This window comes from Pyrenophora tritici-repentis, chromosome 1 (assembly GCF_003171515.1).
Source record: "Pyrenophora tritici-repentis strain M4 chromosome 1, whole genome shotgun sequence".
Classification (NCBI taxonomy): Eukaryota; Fungi; Ascomycota; class Dothideomycetes; order Pleosporales; family Pleosporaceae; genus Pyrenophora; species Pyrenophora tritici-repentis.
The window spans coordinates 2,384,156-2,407,452 of NC_089390.1; the positions used below are offsets into that span (position 1 = coordinate 2,384,156).

Genomic DNA, 23,297 nt, shown 5'->3' on the forward strand with positions numbered 1-23,297 from the left:
GCATCCGAATCCGAAGAGTGACGAAACGATACCGTCTAGAGACTTCAAGTAGCCAAGTACATGGCTATACCAGGGCGAGAGCTATCTGGCTAGGATCATACACTATGATCATGGCGTGCATGCACCCAAGACAGACCAAGGGCACCCCACATCATGTACGTAGCCTTACCAAGCTTCCCGGCGGGAGAAGCCATATTTCCCAAGTAGCAGGGAGTGCAAAGCTTGTCAAATAGTATCCGCTGTTCTGGTACCAACCTTGACAGTACAAGGATCCAGCATAGCAACAATACAACAATTTACATATTGCGCATATGGTCAATGTTTGAATATTTCATTTACTAGTCATTACTATTATAAGCCAAGTATTGGACTAGATCATCTATATCATCAATCTCTAGTGCTTGTTCCAGTACTGACCCTCGCCCTTCTTCAGGCCCTTGACATCAGACTGCTTGACAACAAACACACCGCGGTCAATCGTGTTGACAACCACGTATCCAGAGTTGAAGGTGTAAGCTGACCAGGTACCGCCGTTCCAGAGCGCATCACCACCGCCGGGCTTAACGTCATCAGTGGGGAAAACATCAAAGTAGGCAATCTCTTTGACCTTGCTGCCATCGGGGAACTTGGGAATCGAAGAGACATCGAGAATACGGAGACCGGCCTGGTAGTTGGACTGGTAGCTGAGACCGTCGTAGACGTACTGGTTGTGATCAACGGAGCGGACTGTGGTCTTGTATAAACCGCTGACAACAGGCTTCTCGAGGTTCTGGATATCCCAGATATACGTCACCGCGTACCCATCGGCTGCGGGACTTCCCGGAGCTGTCCTGTTCGGGTCGATCTGGCCTTCGTCGAGCTCGTCATCCATAACAAGATGGGTTTGCCACATGGGGTCAAGAACCCATCCTTGATGAGTGTACGAAGCGCCGACGTAGGGTGTACGGGAAATGATGGCACCAGCATTACCCATGCCCTTCTTGTTGGTGACGTCGTAGATGGTCAAGGTGTCTTCGTTGTAGCCGTAGCAGATGTCGCGTCCGTAGTACTTCTTGTGGGGGCCGCGGTAGACGATGCACTGAGCATCGTGGGTGTAGCCGTCCTGGCCAGCACAGCCCTCAACGTAGGGCTTGGTGGGGTCGTCCATGTTGATGAACATGGGTCCACCAGCACAGGTGTCGTTACGGCCGGGACGTCCACCAGCACCGCAAGCGACGGCGTAGCCCAACTCTGGGTTGGTGACGACGGTGTGAGTACGCCCCTTGATACCCTGGTTGATGTCGACGAGAGCAACGTCCGTCTTGATGTCGAAGGTGACCGGCTTCTTAGGGGAGAGACCGAGCAGCTTCTTCAGGTCGAAAACTTGGACATGGTGACCAACACCTTCAGAGCCGACAATGAGGTGATCCTTGACAACCTTGATTTCACGCCAAATGACAGAGTCGTTGTTGGCAGGTAGACGACCGAGGTACTCGAGTTGGCCATCCTTGGTAACCTCGGAGAAAGAGGCGCCATAGGTCTGGCCGATGGCAATGAAGTCACGGCCCCTGTGCGACCAACCCCATGAACCACTGCCCTCACCCACACCGTCACCGAGCTCCTCGTGCGTCTTGAAGTCGTACAAGTCGATATTCTTACACTTGTAGGTCTGGTCGGCGTCACCCTTGACAGCCTCGACACGACCATGCTTGCACTCGATCTTGTTCTTATTCACGCGCTTCTTGGAGAAGCCATTCCACCTCTTGTTGTCGTAGGTGCCGGCAGCACGCTCCTTGGCCCAGGCAGCCTGAGGTAATTAGTATCAGTATACGCAAGCTTGAACACTGTAGCCTACCTCCTTGCCCTTCATCATGAGATCCATGACATCTCCAGAGGCATACTGCTGATGGGTAAAGCCATGGGCCGCGACCAGAGGCAGCAGAGCCGTTGATAGAGTAGCCCACTTCATTTTGCGAACAAGACTGCGGATTGACGGTTGGCAGTTGATGATCAGGTGAAAAGAGCAGATGTCGAGACGTTAAATACCCTAACTACCGGTATAGCACGCGCAAGCACCGAGCTCATTGTGCTTTTCGTCGGCGGCACGCCTCACACCCAGCATACCTTCCTATCGCAGTTGCTCCGAGATCCTAGTAAAGAGACCCAAGACCCGTGTAGAAGCACGGAAGCAGTGGTTCTATGCAGCACCATGCTAGGTGACTCTTGGTGAAGTCTTGGGAGATAGTTTTCTGGGTCATCTACCATACGCGCCGAGGCCAAACTGATGCTTGGCAAGCGTTCCACGTTGAATCTGACCACTCGCAAGATAAGTGTATCCATTATGCTGCAGGGTTTGCTGGTCGAGATTGTGGCGGGGGTACGAAAGCCGTAGTGTTAACAAAGGTGGGGATCCCTCCAGCGGAGATGGCGGCTGATGATAGCGTAGCCTGAAAAGGAAGCTGCTCTTTTTGCCAAGCACTTTGGATTGATTCTGCGCCACGACCAAAGAAGTGCAGAAGCCTGTCTGGAACTTTGAGGAATCCGAGAGTCGGATAGGCCTTTGCAAACCGATGGTTGACTTTAGCCGGAGCACTGCTGCGATGCTCCTTCCGAGATGGGGATATTGCGCTGCATATCGAACTTTTAGTGCTTATAGCGTGATCCGAGTGTAACTAAAGAAGCTTCGCCGTCTTGATTCAGAAAATGGTGAGATGACCGGCGCGAGTGTTGGGCATCTGGAGCAAAGTTCATCGGTGTCGGTTGTTCGGCGGTTGACCTGCCTCAGAAAATCGTCGTCCACGAAGCAAAGCGAGGACTGGAAAAGTCAATCTTCATGTTCGGCCTTAGCGCAAGAGTCTTTCTAATGAGGAAGGAGCGGAAGAGAGCGAAGTCATAAGGAGCCGTGCGGCGGGAGATGACATGGACTTGAGGAAAGACAAGGGAATGGATAGCTTCTTGTAGCTGGATTGAAGTGAGTCCGCTAGTTTGTTATTGAGCGCAATTGAGATGTGTGAGCACAATTGAGGCCGTTCCTGAAGTCTCCAAGAGAGTCTCTGGGATGATTGGATTAAGGCGTGGTGGGCTGCATTCGCTAGTAGCATCCCGTAGCCTGGGCGGTGATAGCTGGAGATGATAGCTGCGCAAATACCCCGCTGGAAAAGATCAATGGCTATCAGGTATCGGTCACGTTTCTATACTTCAGTGTTAACAACATGCATCTTACTTTGGGGCCAACCTTGGAAAGATGTCAGATTAGAGTTAACCTGTCAGCACCGTAATCCGGCATTTTCACTGCTTGGTACTGCCGGAGGGACACCACAAAGAAAGGCCGAAAGCGTGGAGAGCGGAACCAAAGCGCGCCTAGGCTAGACTCGCACCCCTGTTCCTTGGCATCTCACCATGATGATCCAAGTGCGACGGTCTGTATAGTGATGCCGGCTTGAATATCTACAAAGCCTACCAATCTCCCACGGCGACGATGAAGCTCAGCGAAGACGACCTCTATCGTACCTCTACCCAGTACCGAAATTGGTCCTTCACTGCCACACAACTCGCCGCCCAGCGCCTCAAGATCAACCTCCAGGCCACCGGGCGCGTCAAGGCGAATCTCGCACGCGTACGAGCGCAGCGCGCGCACGATGTCGTAGATGGTGATGGCACAGGATCTGGTGTTGACAAGGAGAATGGGAGTGGAACAAGTGGAACGAATACGCCGAATGCGGGTATGCAGTCTGTGACGGAGGTGAATTGCCTGACCGCAGAGGAAGAATTGAAGATTGTGGATGAGTTCTGCGAGCGCGCCATTGCGCTGGGGAGTCACTACAGTTTCCCATTGAGCGTAGTTGTGCGTCTGTCTCATATCTCAACATCCAAGACATGATATACTAATATCTACTTGTACAGGCAACATGCATACAATTCCTTCGCCGCTTCTACCTGTACAATTCGCCCATGACGTACCACGTCAACACCATCCTGCGGACCGTAATGTTCATGACGACTAAAGTCGAGCTATTCCCCATCCACGTTTCGCAATACGCAGAGGGCGCAGGCCGTAATGTGACCACCGAAGACATTCTCGCACCCGAATACATCATCATGCAAGGTCTACGCTACAACCTTGATGTCCGACACCCCTTCCGCGCCATAAAAGCCGGGCACATGGAACTCCTCGAGATGGCGCATGGAAAATATCAAGGTCCTGCACAGGGCATGTCGCCCAAGGAGATACAATCCAAGATCCTACAACTCCCCGTCAAACCCGGTGCGCCCCCCATTAAAATGCCAGAGCGCAAAGTAGAAGAGAGAATACACGCAGCATACGGCACAGCAACAAACACGCTCCGCACAATTGCCGTCCTAACAGACGCCTACTTCCTCTACACCCCCTCCCAAATCTGGCTCAGCGCTCACCTCCTCGCCGATGAACCCCTAACCCTCTTCTACCTGTCCACAAAAGTACCTCCATCAGCCCCCCATTACGAAAAACTCATGTCCACAATCCGGTCCTGCGCACAACTCATATCATCCCACCGGCTCTACACCAACGCCGCGCTCCCGGCGCCTGAACGAGAAGCCCGCGAAGCAAGGCACAAGGCCCAGGTTAAGGCCCTGGTCCAGAAACTAAAAAATTGCCGCGACCCGGATAAGGTTGATTTGGTTAAGCTGAATCAGGCGCAGAAGAGAGATGCGGTGCAAGGTGATGCGCTTGAGGAGAGTAAGGCTAAGAGGAGGAAGTTGGCGAGGGAGGGGTATGAGAAGGAGAGTGATGCTTTTTGGGGGCCGGAATTGCCAAAGGGTGCTGCGGCGGAGTGAAGAAGGAGTAAGTACTACTGGGATGACAAAGAGTATTGTTATACTGGCGCATGTATTTCTTGAGGGTCAGGCTAGGGCATTGGGTGGCGTTCAAGATACCAGGGATCTGCTTTTTAGGTGGTCAAAAGGTCTTTAGTCTTAAGCTTCTTCAGAGGAATCTACTCCTGCTGCAGGTTATCAGTTTTTCTTTGTGAGCTTGCTATCTGAATTTCTCTATTTGGAATATCTTGAAGTCAGACTGCCTTGGCTCCACGTTCATTTACTGTAGCCGGGCCAAACGCAAAGGAAACTCCCAGAACACCCTTATCCCTCCTACCGTATCTGATAACCCAACATGTCGCGTACGCACTATACTTCCCTTCATAAAACATGTGTCAGTCCGTCGTATGCTCCATATGCTTCTCCAAAGAAATCAAATAAGATCGCTCCACGCACCGTCTCCACCCATCAATATCCCCTCCATCCACTTGGAGACACACCACTAGGAGGCGTACCACCCGGCCTCCCAACCCCACTCATCGCATCCCTCGGGTCCCTCGCCGCATTTGGATACATGGGTGCTACAGGCGCGATACCCCTAGTCCTCTGGACCCCATGTACGGAGGAATTGCCCAGATACTTACCAAACATGCCGTGGTTAGCTGGAGCGAACATACGCCTCAGCTCTGCCACCGTATGACTACCTCCTTGGTCATTGTCGTTGTCTGCCTCAGCCTTCCTATCAGATTCTTCTTGTAATTTTAGCTGTCTGGCGTCTTCGAGTTTCTGGAGGTGGTCCTTGTGTGGATCTGGCGCGTTTTCCACGCTACCGAAGACCTTGATGAGCTTTTCTGTGCGCTCTCGGATCTTTTCCTCAAGAGCCCCGATGCTCAGTTCTCGAATATGGGCCCTCTTTTGATTTCTTGACGTAGGCGTAGGTGTAGACGCGGACGAAGGCGTTGGAGTTGCAGAAAAGGTCCGATTAGGTCTATGTTGGAGTTGGGACCGACTGGATTGATCACATTCCGATTCCACATGTGCTGGTTCTATGAGCGAAGATCTGATTATGCTGGCGTTATGAAGTTCGGGATTTGCGTTGGTCTTGCTGACAGTTGAGATATTTCCCTCGCGGTGACGAACAAGTGCTGAGGTTGTCGCTTGCGGTATGCTCTTAGCCCGGACATTTGGGTCTGTCTCTACAACCTCCTGGCGTGTATTCTGGATACCATCGCGTTGGGCATTCGCGTACTGCCCATCAGATGAAGAGTGAACCGACCGTAGAGGACTACCACCCGTGCCAGTCTCAGGTATGTACTGAGGACGAAACAGACGAGAATCCTCATCACTGGTCTTTATTCCGCTCAACCGAGGATCGAATGCCGGTATCTCGTCGTCTCCTGAGCCGCTGTCGTCATCCTCGATCTGATCTTGATGAAGCTCCGCCAACTGTAGGACGGGGGCAGATTCAGGCGATGCCTCCTGATCCTCCTCTTGATGTACCTCCTGCTCGGCCTCCTGATCAATTTTCTGACCAGCATTTTCTTCTGTTTCCTGCTCTACCCTGTGGTATTCCTCGTGCTCAACGTGCGCAAGATCTTCCACTGGTGCCTCGGGATCATCCTGTAGCTTGATAGTCGCTTGGTCGAAGGATTGCGCGATCTGGTCTTGTGAAGCCGCCGAAGTAGGCATAGGAGGAGGTACCGATCGAACTTCCCGGTCATGCCCGTCACGATCTGTACTGGGACCAGCCCGCGAGGGTCCTCCAAAATCGTATCTATAGCCAGGCGTCGTGCGATCACCACGCCTGCCAAATGCCTCGTCAAAGTCTTGGAGTACATTCTTTAGGACAACGATGGCACTATGCAAGTCAGGAAACTCGCTGCCACAGGCAGAGTAGATAGATACGATATTCCACCCAGCTGTCATCAGGTTGTCAAAGTTCGGAAACGCCGTCTTAGCAATGGAGTTGAACAGGCCAATCTTGACATGGTTCGGAATCGTGTCAAACGTTCTGCTCTTTGCTTCTTCTGGAATGGTATTGAAACCAATCTGATTACGCTTGTTGGAGACGTGCGGAACAACCGGCTCGTTTCGCTCACGCTTTTTCATCCTCTTTGCTGCTCTTTGATTAGCGTTAGAATGTCATAGAAATATGCGTTACTCACGATTGGAAGCTACAGAGCCCTGTTCAGCGTTTGGATGAAGCCTTAGTAGAGACTGAAGAACGTCAGTGATGTATCCCTGAACCCTATGCCCATGTCTTTTCGACAATGTCTTCAGTATGAATGCCCAGACATACCTCTCCTTCGTGGGACAATGTCGGTGGCTGATTGACCATTTTATATGCAGCCCGCCTAGCCTCATTCAATCGATGCTTTCTTGCGTAAATCGACTGGAATTTTTCCTTGAAAAGCGGCACCATACCCCTGGCAATGAAGCCATGAATCGGACATGAATCTAGGACGTCTTCATCCAATGGTAAGGGGTCTTCAGCACGTAGCTGTATCTGCCTATTTTCCACCACCAAGTGCACTCGGTATACATTGTTGTCATTTTCCGGTAGATAGACATTGCCAAGATCAAACCGCTTAGCCTCTTCTTTGAGTGTGACCAATGTAAGAGGAGGTTTAATCAAGCCGTTTACCTTTGTGTATGTAGGTGGTTCGTCGTTGCTAACATTGCTAAGGAATTCATTGAGATGTTGGGGATCGAGGAAGCGCAGCTGATCCCGCAAGATGAATGCGCGCCTCTGGGGCTTGTCGAGTGCGTTGAACGTGGGCGCTTCAATCTCCATGGTACCTGATGTAAGGAAGCTGCGACGCAGTATAGACAGGACTGTTGTCGCAAGTTCCTAGGTAGCTGCTGAATACCTTGCAGTGGGTGCAGAGCAGAGATCGAGAGTATCAAGGCTCCTTGCAGTAATAGTTGGAGTTGAATTATGTTTGATCGTAGAAGATAAGAGTTCAAGCGTGATGCGAGGTGGCACTGTTTATTTATACCTGGCGTGGGGTGGCTAGTGCGTTCTCTCACCTTCGCCAACTGGACTGCGGCCAAAGCAGTGAGCGCGTAGGCGTGCGATCTCGAAAAGGGAAATGAGCTAGCCGTGGTTATTATGTGACTTTCTGCAGAAAAGGGTTTGGATCGCTTTTCGACTGTGCGGTGGTGCCTGGAGCATTCAATCAGTCCAGACATCTACCATATGTCGGGAGTTGAGACATTGTCGGCATCAAAGTCGGATGGGATGTCATACCGATGCATCGAGTGAACCAAAACATTGTCGAGACAGATTCTCATGGTGAAGCATGGTTATTGCTTGGCTTTGAATTCCTCAAGAAATAGTGTGGACACTGGTGCCAATAGTACACGAAGACGCCGATAATTGAAAAGAAGATAAAAAGCGTAAGGGAGTTAAGCAGAAAAATGATTAACAGAGCTTTTCGGTATATTAGATAAGCAGTAATTCTTCAGCTTAACTGGCATGTCAAGGATGAGTGTCGTGGTACTGTAGACGAGATAAAATATCGTCGCTCACACTGGAGTATGGGGATTGGTCCTGAGTTCAATCGAAAGGCCATTGATAGAGTGGGGCACGCTCACTTGTGAGAAAAGCACGACTGGATGGGCGGAACTTAAAGGGAAGCTACCTCACATCCAGATATCCCCATGGACTATGAGCGTGATTGAGACAAACGATTCAGGAGGTCGTATGAATATACCAGTCACATTGCTGTGTGACTATCGACGGTGCGACTTGCACTCATAGGTTCGCGGTCAAGACAAGGGAAAATTAGAAAGATGACAGTGATGAAGATTATGAGTCTACCGTCTGACTTTGCTATTCATACACCTGCATGAAGTTGAGCTTGAAGCTGATGCTGAGCTACCGTACTATCCAGACTTCTACAAGTACAAACCCTCTGGCTCACCCTCAGTCTTCGTCTTCAGAACACGTTCTCTTGCAGTTCGGAAGTCCTCCATGTTGACACGCATACGGCGTTCACGGAGAGCCATGAGACCAGCCTCGGAACAGATGGCTTTTACATCGGCACCGGAGAGGTCGTCCTTCTGGTTAATGAACTCGTCAAGATCGACATCCTCGTTGAGGGACATCTTCGAGGTGTGGAGGGTGAAGATCTTCTTCTTGGTCGTTTCTAGGTGACGATCAGCAAATGCATATTGAAAGGTGACGATGAAACTTACGGTCGGGGTTCTCAAAGAGAATCTTTCGATCAATACGACCAGGACGGATGAGTGCCGGGTCGAGCGTCTCAATCTTGTTGGTAGCCATGATGACCTTGACATCACCCCGATCGTCGAAACCATCGAGCTGGTTGAGAAGCTCCAACATGGTTCGTTGAATTTCGCGCTCACCGCCAGACGTAGACTCGTAACGCTTGGTTCCAATGGCATCGATTTCGTCAATGAAGACAATCGAAGGCGCATTCTCAGCAGCAGTCTGGAAAAGCTGTCGCACTAGCCTTGGGCCGTCTCCGAGATACTTTTGAATCAACTCACTACCCACGATACGGAGGAAAGTTGCACTGGTCTGATTTGCCACAGCCTTAGCCAATAGCGTCTTTCCGGTTCCGGGTGCACCATAGAGAATGACACCCTTGGGTGGCTTGATACCCATCTCCTCGTACAGCTCCGGATGCAGGAGAGGGAGCTCGACTGCCTCTCGTACTTCTTGGATCTGCGTTTCCAGACCACCGATATCAGCATACGACTCCGTGGGTGCCTTGTCTAGCTTCATGACAGACACTAACGGATCCGCATCGTCTGTGAGCACACCAACGACTGATACGGACTTGTGATGCAGAAGGATGCTCGCTCCGGGCTCTAACAGGTCCTTGTCGACGAAAGACATGATGGACACATAGTACTCGGGCCCAGTGGCGCTGGAAACGATGGCATGGTCGTCGTCGATGAGCTCCTCCAGGTTGCCGACGCCCATGGGGCTGCCTCGCATGTCGTCGACCCGCGAGCGCTCGTCGGCATTGCGGTCCTCGGGGCCTTCCCCGGCCGTGGATGTGGCAGGCGCGTTTCCTTCCTTTACGGCCTTTGCCTTGCGCAGACGTTCCTGGTTCTCGACATATTCCTCCTCCAAGAGCAGATGGTCGTGAATGCGCTGCATTCGGAGGTACCGTAGCTTGCATCGTGCGGTCGGGTACACGGTCGGGAGCTTTGCAGCGGCGCTGGGACCTGCAGCCTTCTTTTTCTTCCTGCCGATGCGCGTCGTAGGCTGTGGCGGGGGCTCGTACTTTGGCTTGTCCTTCTGCAGAGGCGACGGTTAGTGTATGCGGTGAGGCGACAGACGGCAACCTCTTCAAAGTCCCATTCCGCGTGATACGGCCATCACGTACCTTGTCCTTTTTGCTCTTGTCATCACCAGGAGGGCCGCCGCCTCCAGCACTCGATTGTTGATTACCCTACATGGCATTAGCAGCCTATCGTTGCGTGTTCCGAACCGATCATCCTTACCATGGCACGCAATCAGCCGGGAAAGGGCAAATCCAGCGCTGAACAGGGTGGGGCGAGGAGAATCAGATACACTGCAGCGAGTGCCGTGGTAGAGATGATGGCGAGGTGCGGCGTTGGGTGTTTGTCAGATGTGTTGATGCTCTGATTCCGAAGCTCGTGGATAGGCGTCGGGGAATCGGGGTTAGCGCTTCTGTGGCGTCACTGTCTCGTCGAACCGCTGGCCTGCCTCACGATTCCACTGCCATACAAGGACAGACACGTCAGGCCCGGTCCGATAGCCATAGACACTTTATAGAACATTTCAACTCACTCCAACTTGTTCCAAAATCACCCTCCCCGGACTCGTAACACTATTCGAGCTCCAACCCCGCCAGTGAAGCACTCCAAAGCTCCCCACGCGGGTCAGCAAGTACCCTGACCACTCCGCTACCAAAACTACGTCCAAGTAAGTCTCACCTGTTGTATTCTTCCACAATTTCAGCTAGGCCTTTCGGGAATGCTTCAACTTTTCAACTTTCCGCAAACTTCACCCGCATACTACAAGCTTCCAGCTTAGTGGAGCCTGGACTAGTTGGCTGACCCTCAGGCTGACCCATAACTAGAAATAACTTGGTTGCACCCACTTGCTGCCTGCCTTGTCACCTCTACTTCTCTCTCTCTCCTTCCCCGCAGCCTCTTTAACCACCCCACCCACTCATCACTCTTCCATTCACCCTCACACGATGGCTTCCAACCGCAACCGGCGAATCGCAAAGGAGATTGCCGATATCCAAAATGACCAGCACTCCAAGATTGTCGTCGAGCCAGCAGGCAACGGGGACGATCTCACACATTTGCGCGGCCAGTTTCTAGGGCCGCCAGACACGCCATACGAAGGCGCAACCTACTTTGTCGACATCAAGATTCCAAGCGAGTACCCGTTCCGCCCACCCATCATGAAGTTTGAGACCAAGATCTGGCACCCAAATGTCAGCTCACAGACGGTAAGTGGGCACCCATCTGATCTATGCAGCAGCACTTGTACCCTACCATACAGTTGCAGGACGTTAACTGGAAATAGGGCGCCATCTGCCTAGACACACTCTCCTCGCAGTGGTCACCTGTCCTGACTATCAAGTCTGCCCTCATCTCACTACAGTCTCTCCTCAGCACACCCGAGCCAAAGGATCCACAAGACGCCGAAGTAGCTGGCATGCTCATTCGCAACCCCGCCGAGTTTGAGCACAAGGCTCGCGAGTGGGCGGTCAAGTTTGCGGGTGCGCCCAAAAAGGAGATTGCAGAGGGAAGCGGCGGTGCCACGGCAGCCTCCATCAAGAAGAAGGCACAGCAGGCAAAGCAAAACGAAGAAAAGTCGAAGCTGGCTGCATACAAGGGATACAATAAGGACCTCGTCAACCGCTTCGTAGCAATGGGGTTTGACGTCGAAGCCGTTGTCGCCGCGTTTGAATACGTTGGCATTGACCGAATGGGTGGCGAGGACTACGAGCTGGAAGAGGCTTACATGGGCGACATCACTGCACGGCTGTTTGGCGAAGCGTAGCCTATCTCTCAGGCATCTCTCATTCATGTTGCTAATTCACTGTCTTGCTATTACTGAATAACCGAAAGTTATTTTCTTGACTTTAGTTAGGGTAAGGAGTATGGGCGTATCACAACCCATCATGTTTGTTCTATCATTTGGCGACGGCGTCGGATATGGTGTATGAGGGGAGGGACTTGGGTGTTTAGGGTAGTAAAGATGGCGAAATCGAAATCGACACTGTAGACAAGGTCGGTTGGCCAACAGAGTCGTTCCATTTGACTGGTCTATGTGTGTAGTGATATGTACAGATTGAAGTTGAAGTCATTTGCTCATTTTTCTCCCCTCATTAGTTCCATCTCCATCCCATAATTAGGCAATGGCAGAGGTGACGTGAACAATTGCATTGCCAGACTTGGTGACAGGATCAAGCTCAAGAGACGCATGTCCGAAAACAGTCATAAGGTTGGGCTTCTCCACATTCTGCGTAAGCTTGAGAACTACAAAATCATGTTAGTATGCTGTTAAAGCACCCGGGGAATTTAGGGGAAGAAGAACTTACGATTACCGTCGTACTCCCAAGAGAAGGTCTGAGGCCTGCAAATCGTGCCGTTGCACTGGCAACGGATGCCCATGGGGTAGCTGTCTGATACAAACATAGCAAATAGTTCTAGTTGTGATCCATTCGTCTCGACGGTTGCGTTCCATGCGCCCATATCGCGGGGGGGTAGGGTTGGCGGCGACGGAGAAGGCGAGGGCGAGGAAGGCGAGGGGGGGTGGTGAATTGCATGATTGCGGTTGGTGTTTGGTTTGGTGGTGTTGGTAGATGGTAGTATTATATTAGAGTGCCAGTTCTTGTTGTTGGGTGATGGTGGATATTCTTGGATACAAAAGCCTTTATATACCTACTTCATTCCTCCGCTTTCTCCTATCTCCATCGTGCAGCGGTCACGCCAGCTCCACTGTTTACCCACCCCGTACCTGCAATGCTACAGCAGCAGGGGGTCACCGTATCCGTACTTCCGTACGCTGTTAGGAGAGAAGCTATGTTGTGAGCCAAGGTTGCTGATTGGGACCAGACTTGTGGCCGTGGCCGTACTGGTGGCCGAGTTTGGTAGGACGCATGATTCCATGTCCGTGCTGCGTAGTGGACTTGGGTGCCCAGGACCGGTACCCCGGACGCCACGAATCGCGTGTTTCTCGTTTCTCTGTCTCTAATGTCCGAAGATATGTCTGCATAATATCTGCATTGTTGAGTCGTGTTTTGTTGGTGTCTTCTCGGGGAGATAGTAGAGCGCGCCATCTAAACCGCGATGAATTTATAATTGTCGCACAACGAAGGCGTCAGACCTCCAAATACTGTATCGGCACTCGTTGACATGTGCAATGCGCTGAAGCAATTGTCTCTACACTTATGAATGCAATGAAGCGGTAAGGCGCAAGTGCAGCATACTCAATATGTTTAACACTTAGCCATTTCCTTCATCGCTGTTCCCGGGAGACATCCTGCTAATCGATTTCGTATTTCGACTATACTGCGTGACGTATGCATGCCACGAAGGTGGTGTTGGGAGATAACTACAGGGTTTCGCATTAACTACGCATGTTTGCGATGTCTATAATTAGAACTATCGGCCGACTAACACACTATTGCTCTTCCGCGTCTCCGTCACATAATTCCTCTTCTGGCCTGTAACAAGAAGCTGGATATGTCCCTTTGCAGTTGGAGTGTATTGAACAGTTGCACATTGCTGGACGCTAAAAGCTGCGCATGCAGGCTTGCTGTTAAGAACAAATTGTGCCGTGAGCTTGACTCCCGGATCCCAGCGTCCAACGGATGCCGTAACATTCTGACCCACTTTGGCCTGCTTAGTTGCAATCTTAGGAGCTCCTTGCCGCTTCACAGCGGCTTTGCGACCGCCGTTTCGGATGACATCATCCCAAATATTCCCACGTGTGGAGGGATCAATTGACGACGGGGAAAGCGGTGCAGGTCCGGAGGGGGAGTGGTCAAGAACCCACTTCTCGACGAGTTCAAGATAATCCCACGTCTCGCGTGCCTGGTAGTTTCCACCGTGTGGTTTTTCGGGTAGGATTGTGACGTTTGCCCACCCCGACCCACCAGCTGCATCTGTTCGTTTTTGGAATTCCATGACACCCTCGTTTAGGTAGTAATTATCCCAGGTACCGACATATACAAAGATACGGCCTGCCAGTGCGGTACCAAGATTGCGAGAGGAGTTGAAGTTGCTGACGACGTAGTTGGAAAGGTCAAAAGGCTTCCAGTGCTCGACTGCTTCCTGATAGATCTCGCCGGTCACCTTATCCCAAGGCTCCAAAGGATAGTTGTTGTAGCCTTGAACTCCAAAAACAGCATTCCAGACGTCCCACTGGTTGAACGAGCGAGAGCTAGTTCCGAAGCTAAGTTCCCAATGGTTCTCTTGCGCAACGGTTGCTTCAACAACCTCAGTGCCGTTGACATGTGTACGGATGCTAGGCACAAAGCTGCCATCTGCACGCTGGTACGCGTTCGAGGCCGTGTAAAGCTCAATATCTTGGTGACGGTGAAAATCCAGGGAGTCGGGATAAGAACTGAAGCAAGCGCCGAAGAGGTCCGGTCGGTATATGACGTTGGCGACCGACTCCCAGCCGCCCGTAGAACCTCCATCTTGGATGCGTGCGTAGGGTGCACGGATCGTTTTGAATCTTTCCTCGATATAAGGGATGAGCTCGTCGTTAATTGCGTCGCCATATGGGCCTAAATTCGCTGTATTGACTGCATACGAGTCATCGTAGTATGGCGATTCGTGTCGGAAGGAGACCATGATGAACTTTGGGGCTGGACGAGCTGCTGTCTTGTTAGTGGCTGGAATTTCTCCAGCATTCCAAGCCGCTGTGAATTTCTTGTTTGTGCCGTAGCCATAAGCGCCATCCGCTCCAGCCCAGTGGTTCTGATGATAGATGACAGGGTAGCGTGTCTGGTTGTTATAACCAGCTGGTAGCACGACATTGGCGCCTATGAACATGTCGCGACCCCAGAACTTGCTCAGTTTTTTGCTGCGGATCTTGACATATTTCAGCCTTTCTGTATCGGCATAGTTTCCTTGATTGCATCCGCCAATCTCTTTACCAGTCAACCCATCCACAGTCGTGACATTGTTGAACGTAAGTTCGAGTTTCTGCGAGCCTCCAGATACTACAACCTTAGTAACAGATGTTACCAAACTCCCAAATCCATTCACGTTGGGTGCGCCATCGACGCAGGGGAATCGAACGTTAACAATGGAGCCATCGCTGCGTGTCACCCTCTCATATCTGGTGAGGAACCCTTGCACGTTGTAAGTGCCTGGTTCGACGTCGCTAAGACTAACGTTGGGCCAGCCAAATACTCCACTCTCCGCGTCGTCGCTGCCTCCGTCTGAGAATACAACTGCAGTCTTGGGGCCAAATTGGTACACGTTCTTGCCTATAAGATATGTTCAACTAGTTGTTTCTTGCTAATGCGAAGGTGCTAAAATACCATAGATCTTGTTCTTGGAGGTAGTCACATCTGTATCCTCGAGCGGGTCGGTTCCGTTGGGCGCAAAAATCAGTACAATGCGACCATCCGTGGGAGAGCTCAGCAGGCCATTAGCCACCGACAGCTTGATATCTAGGTCGGTGTTGCGTTCGGCATGATTTCTAGTAGTTGGTACAGCTGTTGCACTTAGAGCAATCGTAGCGTAGAGGATAGCGGCCTTCAACATCGCTGAATGTATGAACTCTTGTTCAGGGATATCGGATACCAACAACCAAGCTATTAGCAGGAGGTCAAGCTTTTTGATATTGGCTTGATTGCCATACTGGTGGCCTCGCGAGGGCTGTGCTAGTGAGGAACACTAGCCCAAACAAGAAGGTACCGAAGCCATCTACATCCTAGAGGGAAAGATAAGGACGACAAGGAAAATTAGTTTGAATAACGAACCCCTTCAGCCTCTCTTTTTCGTTGCTCGCCGAGAGCTAACGCGTGCAGTCCTTACTAATGCTCCCATAGCCCTGGTTCGTCGAATTGCTTGCGCATGGACAGACGCCTCCTGTCTTTGGGGAAAAAAATAAAAAACCTTTGTTATCGAATTGGGCATGACTTAGATACTTTCCATATCAATTCTGTGGGTTGTAAGCTCGAGTGGTGTTGTTCCTGACTGTTATGGTTCGTAGGCTCCTTCCTACTAAGCCCAGTCTTCCAGCCATGATGTCATTACGACAGGCATGCCCTGCGTGTTCTTTGTTTTCGCAGATCCCCATGGGGAACACAAGGCCAGCCTTGTAATTATACGATGTCGTTTCTGCCTCACGAGTGGATAAATCCGATCTGATGACCATCGTCGCCGATTCGTTGGCGCAACGAAGCAACGATGGGGAGGGCGGTGTAGTTTTATTTTGTTGTAAGCGAGCCATCAAGACATCAAGATGATCATCGCAACACTAAGTTTTACGCTGATTTGGTGTTACGTTATCTAAACGTGAATTCAACCCTATCTTTCCATCTTTTCCCTCTCACTTCAGGCTCCTCACTCTTCACTCAGCGACGATAGTAACAGTGTGGACTCTGAACCCGCACAACTCACCTGCATCAACCCTTTAGGTGCCCATCAACCTTCAACACTGAATTTGTCTAAAACATCCACGCATCCATCACACAAAAGCTTGCGATACGCAGTGAACCTGAAGTAGAGACGATTGTTACTGCAGTTGACCATAGGTCTCGAGGCGCGGTGCAATGCAGACCGCCTTGGGATAACTATGATTACCGCAAATATTGCCACAAGAGTGATTATGACTGGTAATACCACGAACCATTATGGTGGATGTTGGCGACCATTTATAGTCATCGCACGTCTTGACTCGTTACGATTGCCTTTAGCGCTGTTGACAGCTTTGGTAGCATTCCATTTGAAATCTTCGATTAGATATAGTTATGTCAGCTGATGTTGTCGTAACAGCGGGCAGCAAAGCAGTTGTCACTTATACTATCGAATTTATGATTTGTCGATAGTCTCAAGATTCCACGCCCTCCCATCTTCCCTCAGACATGACTTCTTTCTCCAACGCTTTCTAGATCAAGAAAGAGGACATAGTACTCGCCTAGCACTTTTTGGGTTTGGAAATCTCAAAACGCAAGGCATACATGAGGGCACATGCGTTTTAGGCAGCAACAGCGGAAAAAGAACACAGTATGATCTCTGTCAATATTCAGAAAGATATTTTGAGAGTTCTTTTCTCGGGATAAGAAGAGCACACAAAGAAGAGCATGAGGTCTATATACCGGCCATTCTAGTCCCAGTTCACTAGACTACATATCATCATTCTTACCCACGGTTTCAGATATAGGTATACGAAATCTCTACTCTCCACATCAGCAGTTTTTTGACTTATTTTGAAATCAAGAATCAGAATTTCAAGCGGTGATAAGAATCTACTGCCCCCGGAAGTTCATAGCACCGCGTTGCTTGTAAGAACCTCATTCTGCCAACATAGATACCTAGGACTAAAGGAAATTTTAGAAGCAGAATAGGAGAGCACTATGATTGTTGTTATTATATTTTAGAAAGCAGGAAGAAGATGAATAGGTTTTGGTAGCAGGGAGGTAAGAGAGACGGAGGACAGGGATGAGGTTTATATACCTCTCACGTCATTCCAGTGATCTTTCCACACATAAGCAATCAATCGCAAGATTTTAGACATTCAAAGCTTGGACGCCGAATTTTATTCTCTTCTCCCAGATCACCACATCGGTGTCGAAGTCGTTTTCAAAGTTTACGAACATGCTGTGTACTCTGGAATTTTGGTAGTATGAAGTAAAGATTCAACATCTTGTACACACGTAGGCCTGCCGTTGTCTGCATATGTCTGACATACTGAAAATATGAAAGAAGGCTCAGAAAATGGTATAGTACTGACGTTGTTGAGACAAAGACTTTGGAATTGCTTTTCAATATGTAGAGGAAAGAGAGGTAACAAGGGGTTTATATGCGCCAACGCTCTGCGCTCTGGCCCTTTCATACACTAGCACTGATGAAATTTCTATGGTATATGGCAAGGTAGTGCGTCGTTTCTTTTTGTTCTTCCGCATATAGAAAATTTATAGTTGCATTATCAAACAAGGCATACAACCACCCGAAAAAAGATTGTTTCAGGTTCTCAGCGTTTTAGAAATCAATCACTCCGAAAGACAAGGTCCCAGCCTTACAATTTGAATTGTGAAATTTTAAGAAGAATAGACGCAGAAGAGCGTGTCTCTGCTTTTCCCCAGTTTTGTTCTTACAGAAGGAGCAAAGAAGATGCTTTCGTGGCAACGAGAAAGAAGGAGCAGAGAGAAGAGATACATCTATGTACTCGGCGCCCTACACTTTACTCCGTTGCATAACTGCTCCACTCCTAGGTTTTCGAAATATAGTCGGAGATTCGATGATAAGGCACTGCATAGCACAAGACTGCAACGCACATCTACTTCTTCTGTCTCTTTTCGATACGTTAATCCCGGGATTCTGGACCGGGACAATCAATCGTCGTAACATAGGTTTTCTTGCAACGAACAGAAAGCAACATGATATCTTTACGGTATCGTTTTCGAAGAGTAGACGCAATACGGCGGAACTAATACTGCCCAATCTTACTCGCAGTCATGAATACAGCATCTTCTTTTTAAGAGCTTCGAGTGAAGAGAGTAGATAGTAGTCTGAGCCGTAGAATCTGTGCGATATTTATACAAATTTACCCCTGGAACATCAAAGAGATTTCTAGAAGAGAAGCAACACAAGTATAAGTCGTGTTGCCCTAAAATTTAGGAAGGGTGAGAAAAAGACATGAACCTTTGATGTTGTTGGTTGGCTTTGCAATAAGTGCGTAAAGGTAATAACGATAACTAGGATTGCATTCTGCTCGGTGATGGTTCTGATTCATTCTACGAACATAGGTGCTACGAAGGTATACCTAAGCTCAGCGCAAGTTGGGCCGAAGTTGGGCCGAAGTGTTGAGCAGCCGACGTCCCTACCGATACTCACGATCCGACAATATCCGTCTTTTTCATATATCTTAAAACAAGAGCAGACTTTCAAAAGAACATTGCCCTATTTCTTAACAATATATATCTTTATTCAAAGAATCCTAGTAGCGAATATACGTCCTCCGGGCTGTTCCCTTAGAAAGACATGAAATCATGAAATGTTTGCGTCTGCTTCTGCTTCTAAATTGAAACTACGAAATCACTACCGGCGTTTCTACAGGTCAAAATTGGTTTGAAACCTCCCCCCCCCCCCCCCCGCCCCCAAAACGAAATCAAAGGTATTATGTCGGCGCATTCGAAGCTAAGTAGGATTTAGAAAAACTCCTCCCTCCTCTCTTCTTCTTTTTGTTTATCACATAATTTTCTATCGTTCATTGAAAACGAGCAGAGCATAGACATATGTTCTCTAGACTATTCGCCAAAAAGCAGAGTCTATTAAACCATGTCTGTGTCTGCGTCCTCTAATACACTTTAAACGCACCAATTCCCATGTGTTTCCTCTTCTTCTCTACTACTACACTCACGCGATGTGCTCCAAAATGATACATCTGTCGGATCGTGAGTATCGGTAGGGACGTCGGCTGCTCAACACTTCGGCCCAACTTCGGCCCAACTTGCGCTGAGCTTAGGTATACCTTCGTAGCACCTATGTTCGTAGAATAAAAGAACCATCACCGAACAGAATGCAATCCTAGTTATCGTTATTTCCCTTTACGCACTTAGTGCAAAGCCAACCAACAGATATTGTCTTCAACAGAAACTTTTTCCAGAAAGCAAAGCGAGAAGATATGCTGTCTGCCTGTTGACACGGCAAAGGTGTCGAATATCACTGTCGTTGCAACGAACAAAGTATATGATATTTGATTAGTAGTGAGCAAGAGCTGGGTGGAGAGATCTCCCTATGTACGGGTGCGAGCTGAGCGGGAAGCTTGGTCCAACTAGTGGTCCAAGCTTCCAACCCGAAAAAGCTCGCTATCTAAAATACATCCACGCCGGGCTGGCTGTACGCGCATGTCCCAATACTGCCTTTTTCCATTTTAGTAAAGGATAGCGACGGGAGTATGGTAATAGGGAAAAGGAAGAGGAAGAGAAAGAAGAGATTTTATACCCCAGGAGCTAAGGAATGTGTCACGGTAATCACCCTGATTCCCTGACACCTGAACGGCCATAGACACTAGGTGCTCCTGTAAGCACCCGGCATCTGTTGATTAGCTAAGAGCAGCTGAGACCCCGCGCTAAGCGCACAGGCCCCGCTTATATCTGCTCACCGCAACTTGAACCTGTTCTGTTTCCTTACGCAACGTCTTGTATCTACACTAGATAGTAACTACGATCAATAAAGAACTGTAAAGACTATCTTCTGTCTGTGTTCGACTGCGACGTAGTCTCTCGTGACAGAATGCAACCGCATGGACTGTCGGTCAACGGTGATTCTTTAACCACCAGTTCTTTCAGACACATAGGCAGTTTGGAGGAGTTTCCAGACTTGAACGCAGACACGCTACGTCGGACATGTTGGTAACAAGACATACTTTTAGGAAAGCTCGCGGAAGAACATGAATCTGGGACTGAGTCTATTTAGTAGACAAAGAACGAGGAGGTAAGATAATAAAGAAAAAAACACAGGAGAGGAGAGTTTTATACCCCCCGTCCCTAGAGCTCCCACCGTTTCATCTACTCTCGATTTTTTGATCTAGTTCCTCGACTACCATCTCACACATTCAAGTCTTTCAAGATACTTTAGAACCAAGCACACGAACAAAAGCCCAAACATATCCCGTAGTCGTGGAATTCTCAGAAATGCCGACAGGAAGAATATAGAATTTCACTTTATAGATTTTAGATAGGCAAGCTCAGAACACAAGGTATTTTAGAAACCCCGTTGCTTTTCTAGAGGGAAGCATACAGAAAAGCCGTAGCTCTCCCTCGCGCTCTTTTCCAGAAGAGTTACGCTAGAGCACACCAACTTCTTGGTAATATATTTTGCCAAAACAAGAATAAAAACAAAAGAACATTTGTCCCAACGTGTTCTTATTTCGAAAACAACAAGGCCTGCGGAAACTCATCTTGGCCAGTAGCAAAAAAGGAAAGGAGGGGGCGGAAGGGAGTTTTATGTATAGGTGACTTGTAGATTTGTAAAGGAAGCGTAGAACTTCTCATAGATCCTCTAGAAAAGTGTTAGTAAAAAAAAGGAGATGAGAAAATGTAGCAGCTACTAGACCCTAGAATTTATAAGGTGTACCATGTTGCAATTTTCATATTGGTGCATATGTGGGAATTTCGATGTTGGCAACAGGTCACGTAGAGCTGGAATAGTGTTTTTGAGACTAGAAAGAGGAAGAAGCACATGAGGAATACATCCAGATGTTTGAATTACATGACAGAGATTTTTATATGTGAGGGAAAGAGAGACAGAGATAGCGAGGAGGAGGGGTTTTTACATACCCCCAGACTACAAATTCAGATGTTGATAAATCAAGTGTCATGTGATGCTTATGCTCGATCCAAATCATACATTCCAAAAGTCCCCCTCTGAGAGGTCATGTCATGCTAGTACCCACCCTATGCCGCTATTTCCGTCGTCTCAACCTTCCTCTTCTTCTTGCCATGATGTCCCCTAGCTTCTACTCGGCCCTCAATCGGCAGCACCCTCGTAGCTGTGAAGATATACCCCTCGGCCCCACCTTTACTCGTCATCATCGGATGCGTCCGTCCGGGAAGCACCTGCCACTGTCTCGCCCTCGCCGTTTGAAGCGACGGCGCAAGCAGCAACGTCGGATTTAGTGGGAAGTCCTCTTCATCGTTATCACCTTCGCTAGCGCTATCGCCGTCATCGTCTTGGTCATGCTTCTTTCCATTCGCCTGCTGCTGCTTTTGTGATGGACCGAACTCGCGGGCTATATACGCAGCGCGACGTTCTTTGGAGTAATAGTCGCAGAGTTCGACCAATGGCTCGACGTTGTGGTTATAGACGACTACCCTCCCTCCACCCCGTACAAGGGGCACTAGTTCTCGTAAGACAGTCTTTGCGTCCATGGCGGTTGCGACAATTAGGCCGTCGAACCCTCCTCTACGCGTCTCGTCTACCACGTTCTTGACGCGCTCCCAACGTCGTCGCTTCTTGTAGTATGTACCGCGCTTTGTGGATTTAAGCGTCATTAGGACGTCTTCTGGGATGGTTTCGGGTTCGTCGTACGTGGGGTCGTCTTCGGGGTGGAGGAGTGACAACCAGGATAGCGACTTGAGGTGCTTGTAAAGAGGGTGTGAGACGGTGGGCGCGCCATAATCGTAGCCAAAGTATTTGAGATAGGAGAGATTGGGTTGGTTATTCGGATGTAGGACGGTGAGAGTGTTGGTTTTGGCTGACATCTGGGGAATGTGCGGCCGCGGTGGCTTTCGTGGTCTTGGAGGAGGATCTGAGGGGGCGCCATTCGTTGATGAGGGGTCGGTTGCGTTTGGCGCTTCGGAAGTCATGGTAGTGTCTGCGTCTGCGTCTACCATGGTGGTATCGGTATCTCTTGTCTCTGGCGTTATGGACGTGCCGTTTGTTTTTGTAGCTTCTGCAGCGTCTGGTTCTTCGTCCGATTCGTCCTCCTCATCTTCAGGGTACAATATACCCATTTTCTCTGCAAGCGCTGCCGTGACAAGACCTCCAGTATCATCCACCACAAGCCATCGCCCTCCACCTATCTGACTGACTCCATCTTCTCCTAAAAGTACCCGGTTTGTCTCTCCAGAGTGTACGTTGGCCCAGGCGTTGATTAAACCCAATAAGTCTTCTCTCAGTTCCATAATCTTGTACGCCTCTTTCTCCAAGACATATTCTGTGAGCAGGCCAACATCCATGGGCAGCGCCGTGAAGCGCTTCAGGTACTTTTTCGACTTGCGTAGAGTATATTTGGCTAACGAGAAACTCGTCTTCTCGTCAATGGCGTTATGTGAAGCCATAATCTTGGCGATAATCTCCTTGCCCGACCCGGCGCCAGCCTTCTTCAGCTCCTCGATCTCGGCCATGGACAGCGCCTGTCGCGATGCATCATCAATTGTCAGGCGGTTGTTGCGCATTATGACCTGCCCATCTTCGCCTACGATATCGAAGCCCGCATTTCCCTCGGCATTTTCGTCGCTCGCGTCAGCAACCGGCACTTGTTCGCTTCCCAAAGTTTCGGCATGTAGTTCAGAGGCAGGTACGACGCGCAGCTCCGTCTTGGACTTGCCGTCGTCTTTGTCGAGAAGCTCGTACGTCAGATAGTAGGGGCGGCCAATGAGAAGGTTCGAATTGAAGGTGCCAAACTTCCCAAGATAGATATTACTGGATAAATTAGTAAGGACTTCACATATCATCTACTCTGAGGGCTCACTCCAGCTATGCGACGTACGTATTTGGTGTGATCTCAATTATCTTGTAGAGACCAGAGGGCAGCCGCAGCGCCACGTGGGTATTAGGGCGAATGTAGGAATGCATGTCGGAATCTGGGC

The 23,297-nt window shown here is 49.6% G+C and overlaps 9 protein-coding genes across 9 annotated transcripts; 3 read left to right on the top strand and 6 right to left on the bottom strand.

Annotated features, from left to right (window-relative positions):
- Positions 1 to 394: 394 nt before the first annotated feature.
- On the bottom strand, positions 395 to 1,948 carry PtrM4_009520 (Herpes-BLLF1 domain containing protein; the record flags this gene model as incomplete). Its single annotated transcript, XM_001930924.1, has 2 exons — positions 395 to 1,786; positions 1,835 to 1,948. 2 exons carry the CDS (start codon positions 1,946 to 1,948, stop codon positions 395 to 397), a joined length of 1,506 nt encoding a protein of 501 aa, XP_001930959.1.
- Positions 1,949 to 3,457: 1,509 nt separating this feature from the next.
- PtrM4_009530 (CCL1, Cdk activating kinase (CAK)-RNA polymerase II) lies at positions 3,458 to 4,794 on the top strand (the record flags this gene model as incomplete). Its single annotated transcript, XM_001930925.2, has 2 exons — positions 3,458 to 3,823; positions 3,883 to 4,794. 2 exons carry the CDS (start codon positions 3,458 to 3,460, stop codon positions 4,792 to 4,794), a joined length of 1,278 nt encoding a protein of 425 aa, XP_001930960.1.
- A 967-nt stretch (positions 4,795 to 5,761) lies between these two features.
- On the bottom strand, positions 5,762 to 7,567 carry PtrM4_009540 (uncharacterized protein; the record flags this gene model as incomplete). Its single annotated transcript, XM_066102933.1, has 4 exons — positions 5,762 to 5,782; positions 5,914 to 6,890; positions 6,939 to 6,990; positions 7,073 to 7,567. The coding sequence occupies 4 exons, from the start codon at positions 7,565 to 7,567 to the stop codon at positions 5,762 to 5,764; spliced, it is 1,545 nt and encodes a 514-aa protein (XP_065965135.1).
- A 1,106-nt stretch (positions 7,568 to 8,673) lies between these two features.
- On the bottom strand, positions 8,674 to 10,257 carry PtrM4_009550 (RPT1, ATP-dependent 26S proteasome regulatory subunit; the record flags this gene model as incomplete). The annotated part of the gene is made up of 4 exons (XM_001930927.2): positions 8,674 to 8,924; positions 8,974 to 10,048; positions 10,137 to 10,202; positions 10,255 to 10,257. The coding sequence occupies 4 exons, from the start codon at positions 10,255 to 10,257 to the stop codon at positions 8,674 to 8,676; spliced, it is 1,395 nt and encodes a 464-aa protein (XP_001930962.1).
- Positions 10,258 to 10,976: 719 nt separating this feature from the next.
- On the top strand, positions 10,977 to 11,330 carry PtrM4_009560 (uncharacterized protein; the record flags this gene model as incomplete). The annotated part of the gene is made up of 1 exon (XM_066102934.1): positions 10,977 to 11,330. The coding sequence occupies one exon, from the start codon at positions 10,977 to 10,979 to the stop codon at positions 11,328 to 11,330; it is 354 nt and encodes a 117-aa protein (XP_065965136.1).
- Positions 11,331 to 11,662: 332 nt separating this feature from the next.
- PtrM4_009570 (uncharacterized protein) lies at positions 11,663 to 11,794 on the top strand (the record flags this gene model as incomplete). The annotated part of the gene is made up of 1 exon (XM_066102935.1): positions 11,663 to 11,794. One exon carries the CDS (start codon positions 11,663 to 11,665, stop codon positions 11,792 to 11,794), a length of 132 nt encoding a protein of 43 aa, XP_065965137.1.
- A 351-nt stretch (positions 11,795 to 12,145) lies between these two features.
- PtrM4_009580 (uncharacterized protein) lies at positions 12,146 to 12,489 on the bottom strand (the record flags this gene model as incomplete). Its single annotated transcript, XM_001930929.2, has 2 exons — positions 12,146 to 12,273; positions 12,336 to 12,489. 2 exons carry the CDS (start codon positions 12,487 to 12,489, stop codon positions 12,146 to 12,148), a joined length of 282 nt encoding a protein of 93 aa, XP_001930964.2.
- Positions 12,490 to 13,401: 912 nt separating this feature from the next.
- On the bottom strand, positions 13,402 to 15,519 carry PtrM4_009590 (uncharacterized protein; the record flags this gene model as incomplete). Its single annotated transcript, XM_066102936.1, has 2 exons — positions 13,402 to 15,239; positions 15,294 to 15,519. The coding sequence occupies 2 exons, from the start codon at positions 15,517 to 15,519 to the stop codon at positions 13,402 to 13,404; spliced, it is 2,064 nt and encodes a 687-aa protein (XP_065965138.1).
- Positions 15,520 to 21,380: 5,861 nt separating this feature from the next.
- PtrM4_009600 (Gcd10p domain containing protein) lies at positions 21,381 to 23,283 on the bottom strand (the record flags this gene model as incomplete). The annotated part of the gene is made up of 2 exons (XM_001930931.2): positions 21,381 to 23,130; positions 23,198 to 23,283. The coding sequence occupies 2 exons, from the start codon at positions 23,281 to 23,283 to the stop codon at positions 21,381 to 21,383; spliced, it is 1,836 nt and encodes a 611-aa protein (XP_001930966.2).
- Positions 23,284 to 23,297: the final 14 nt, after the last annotated feature.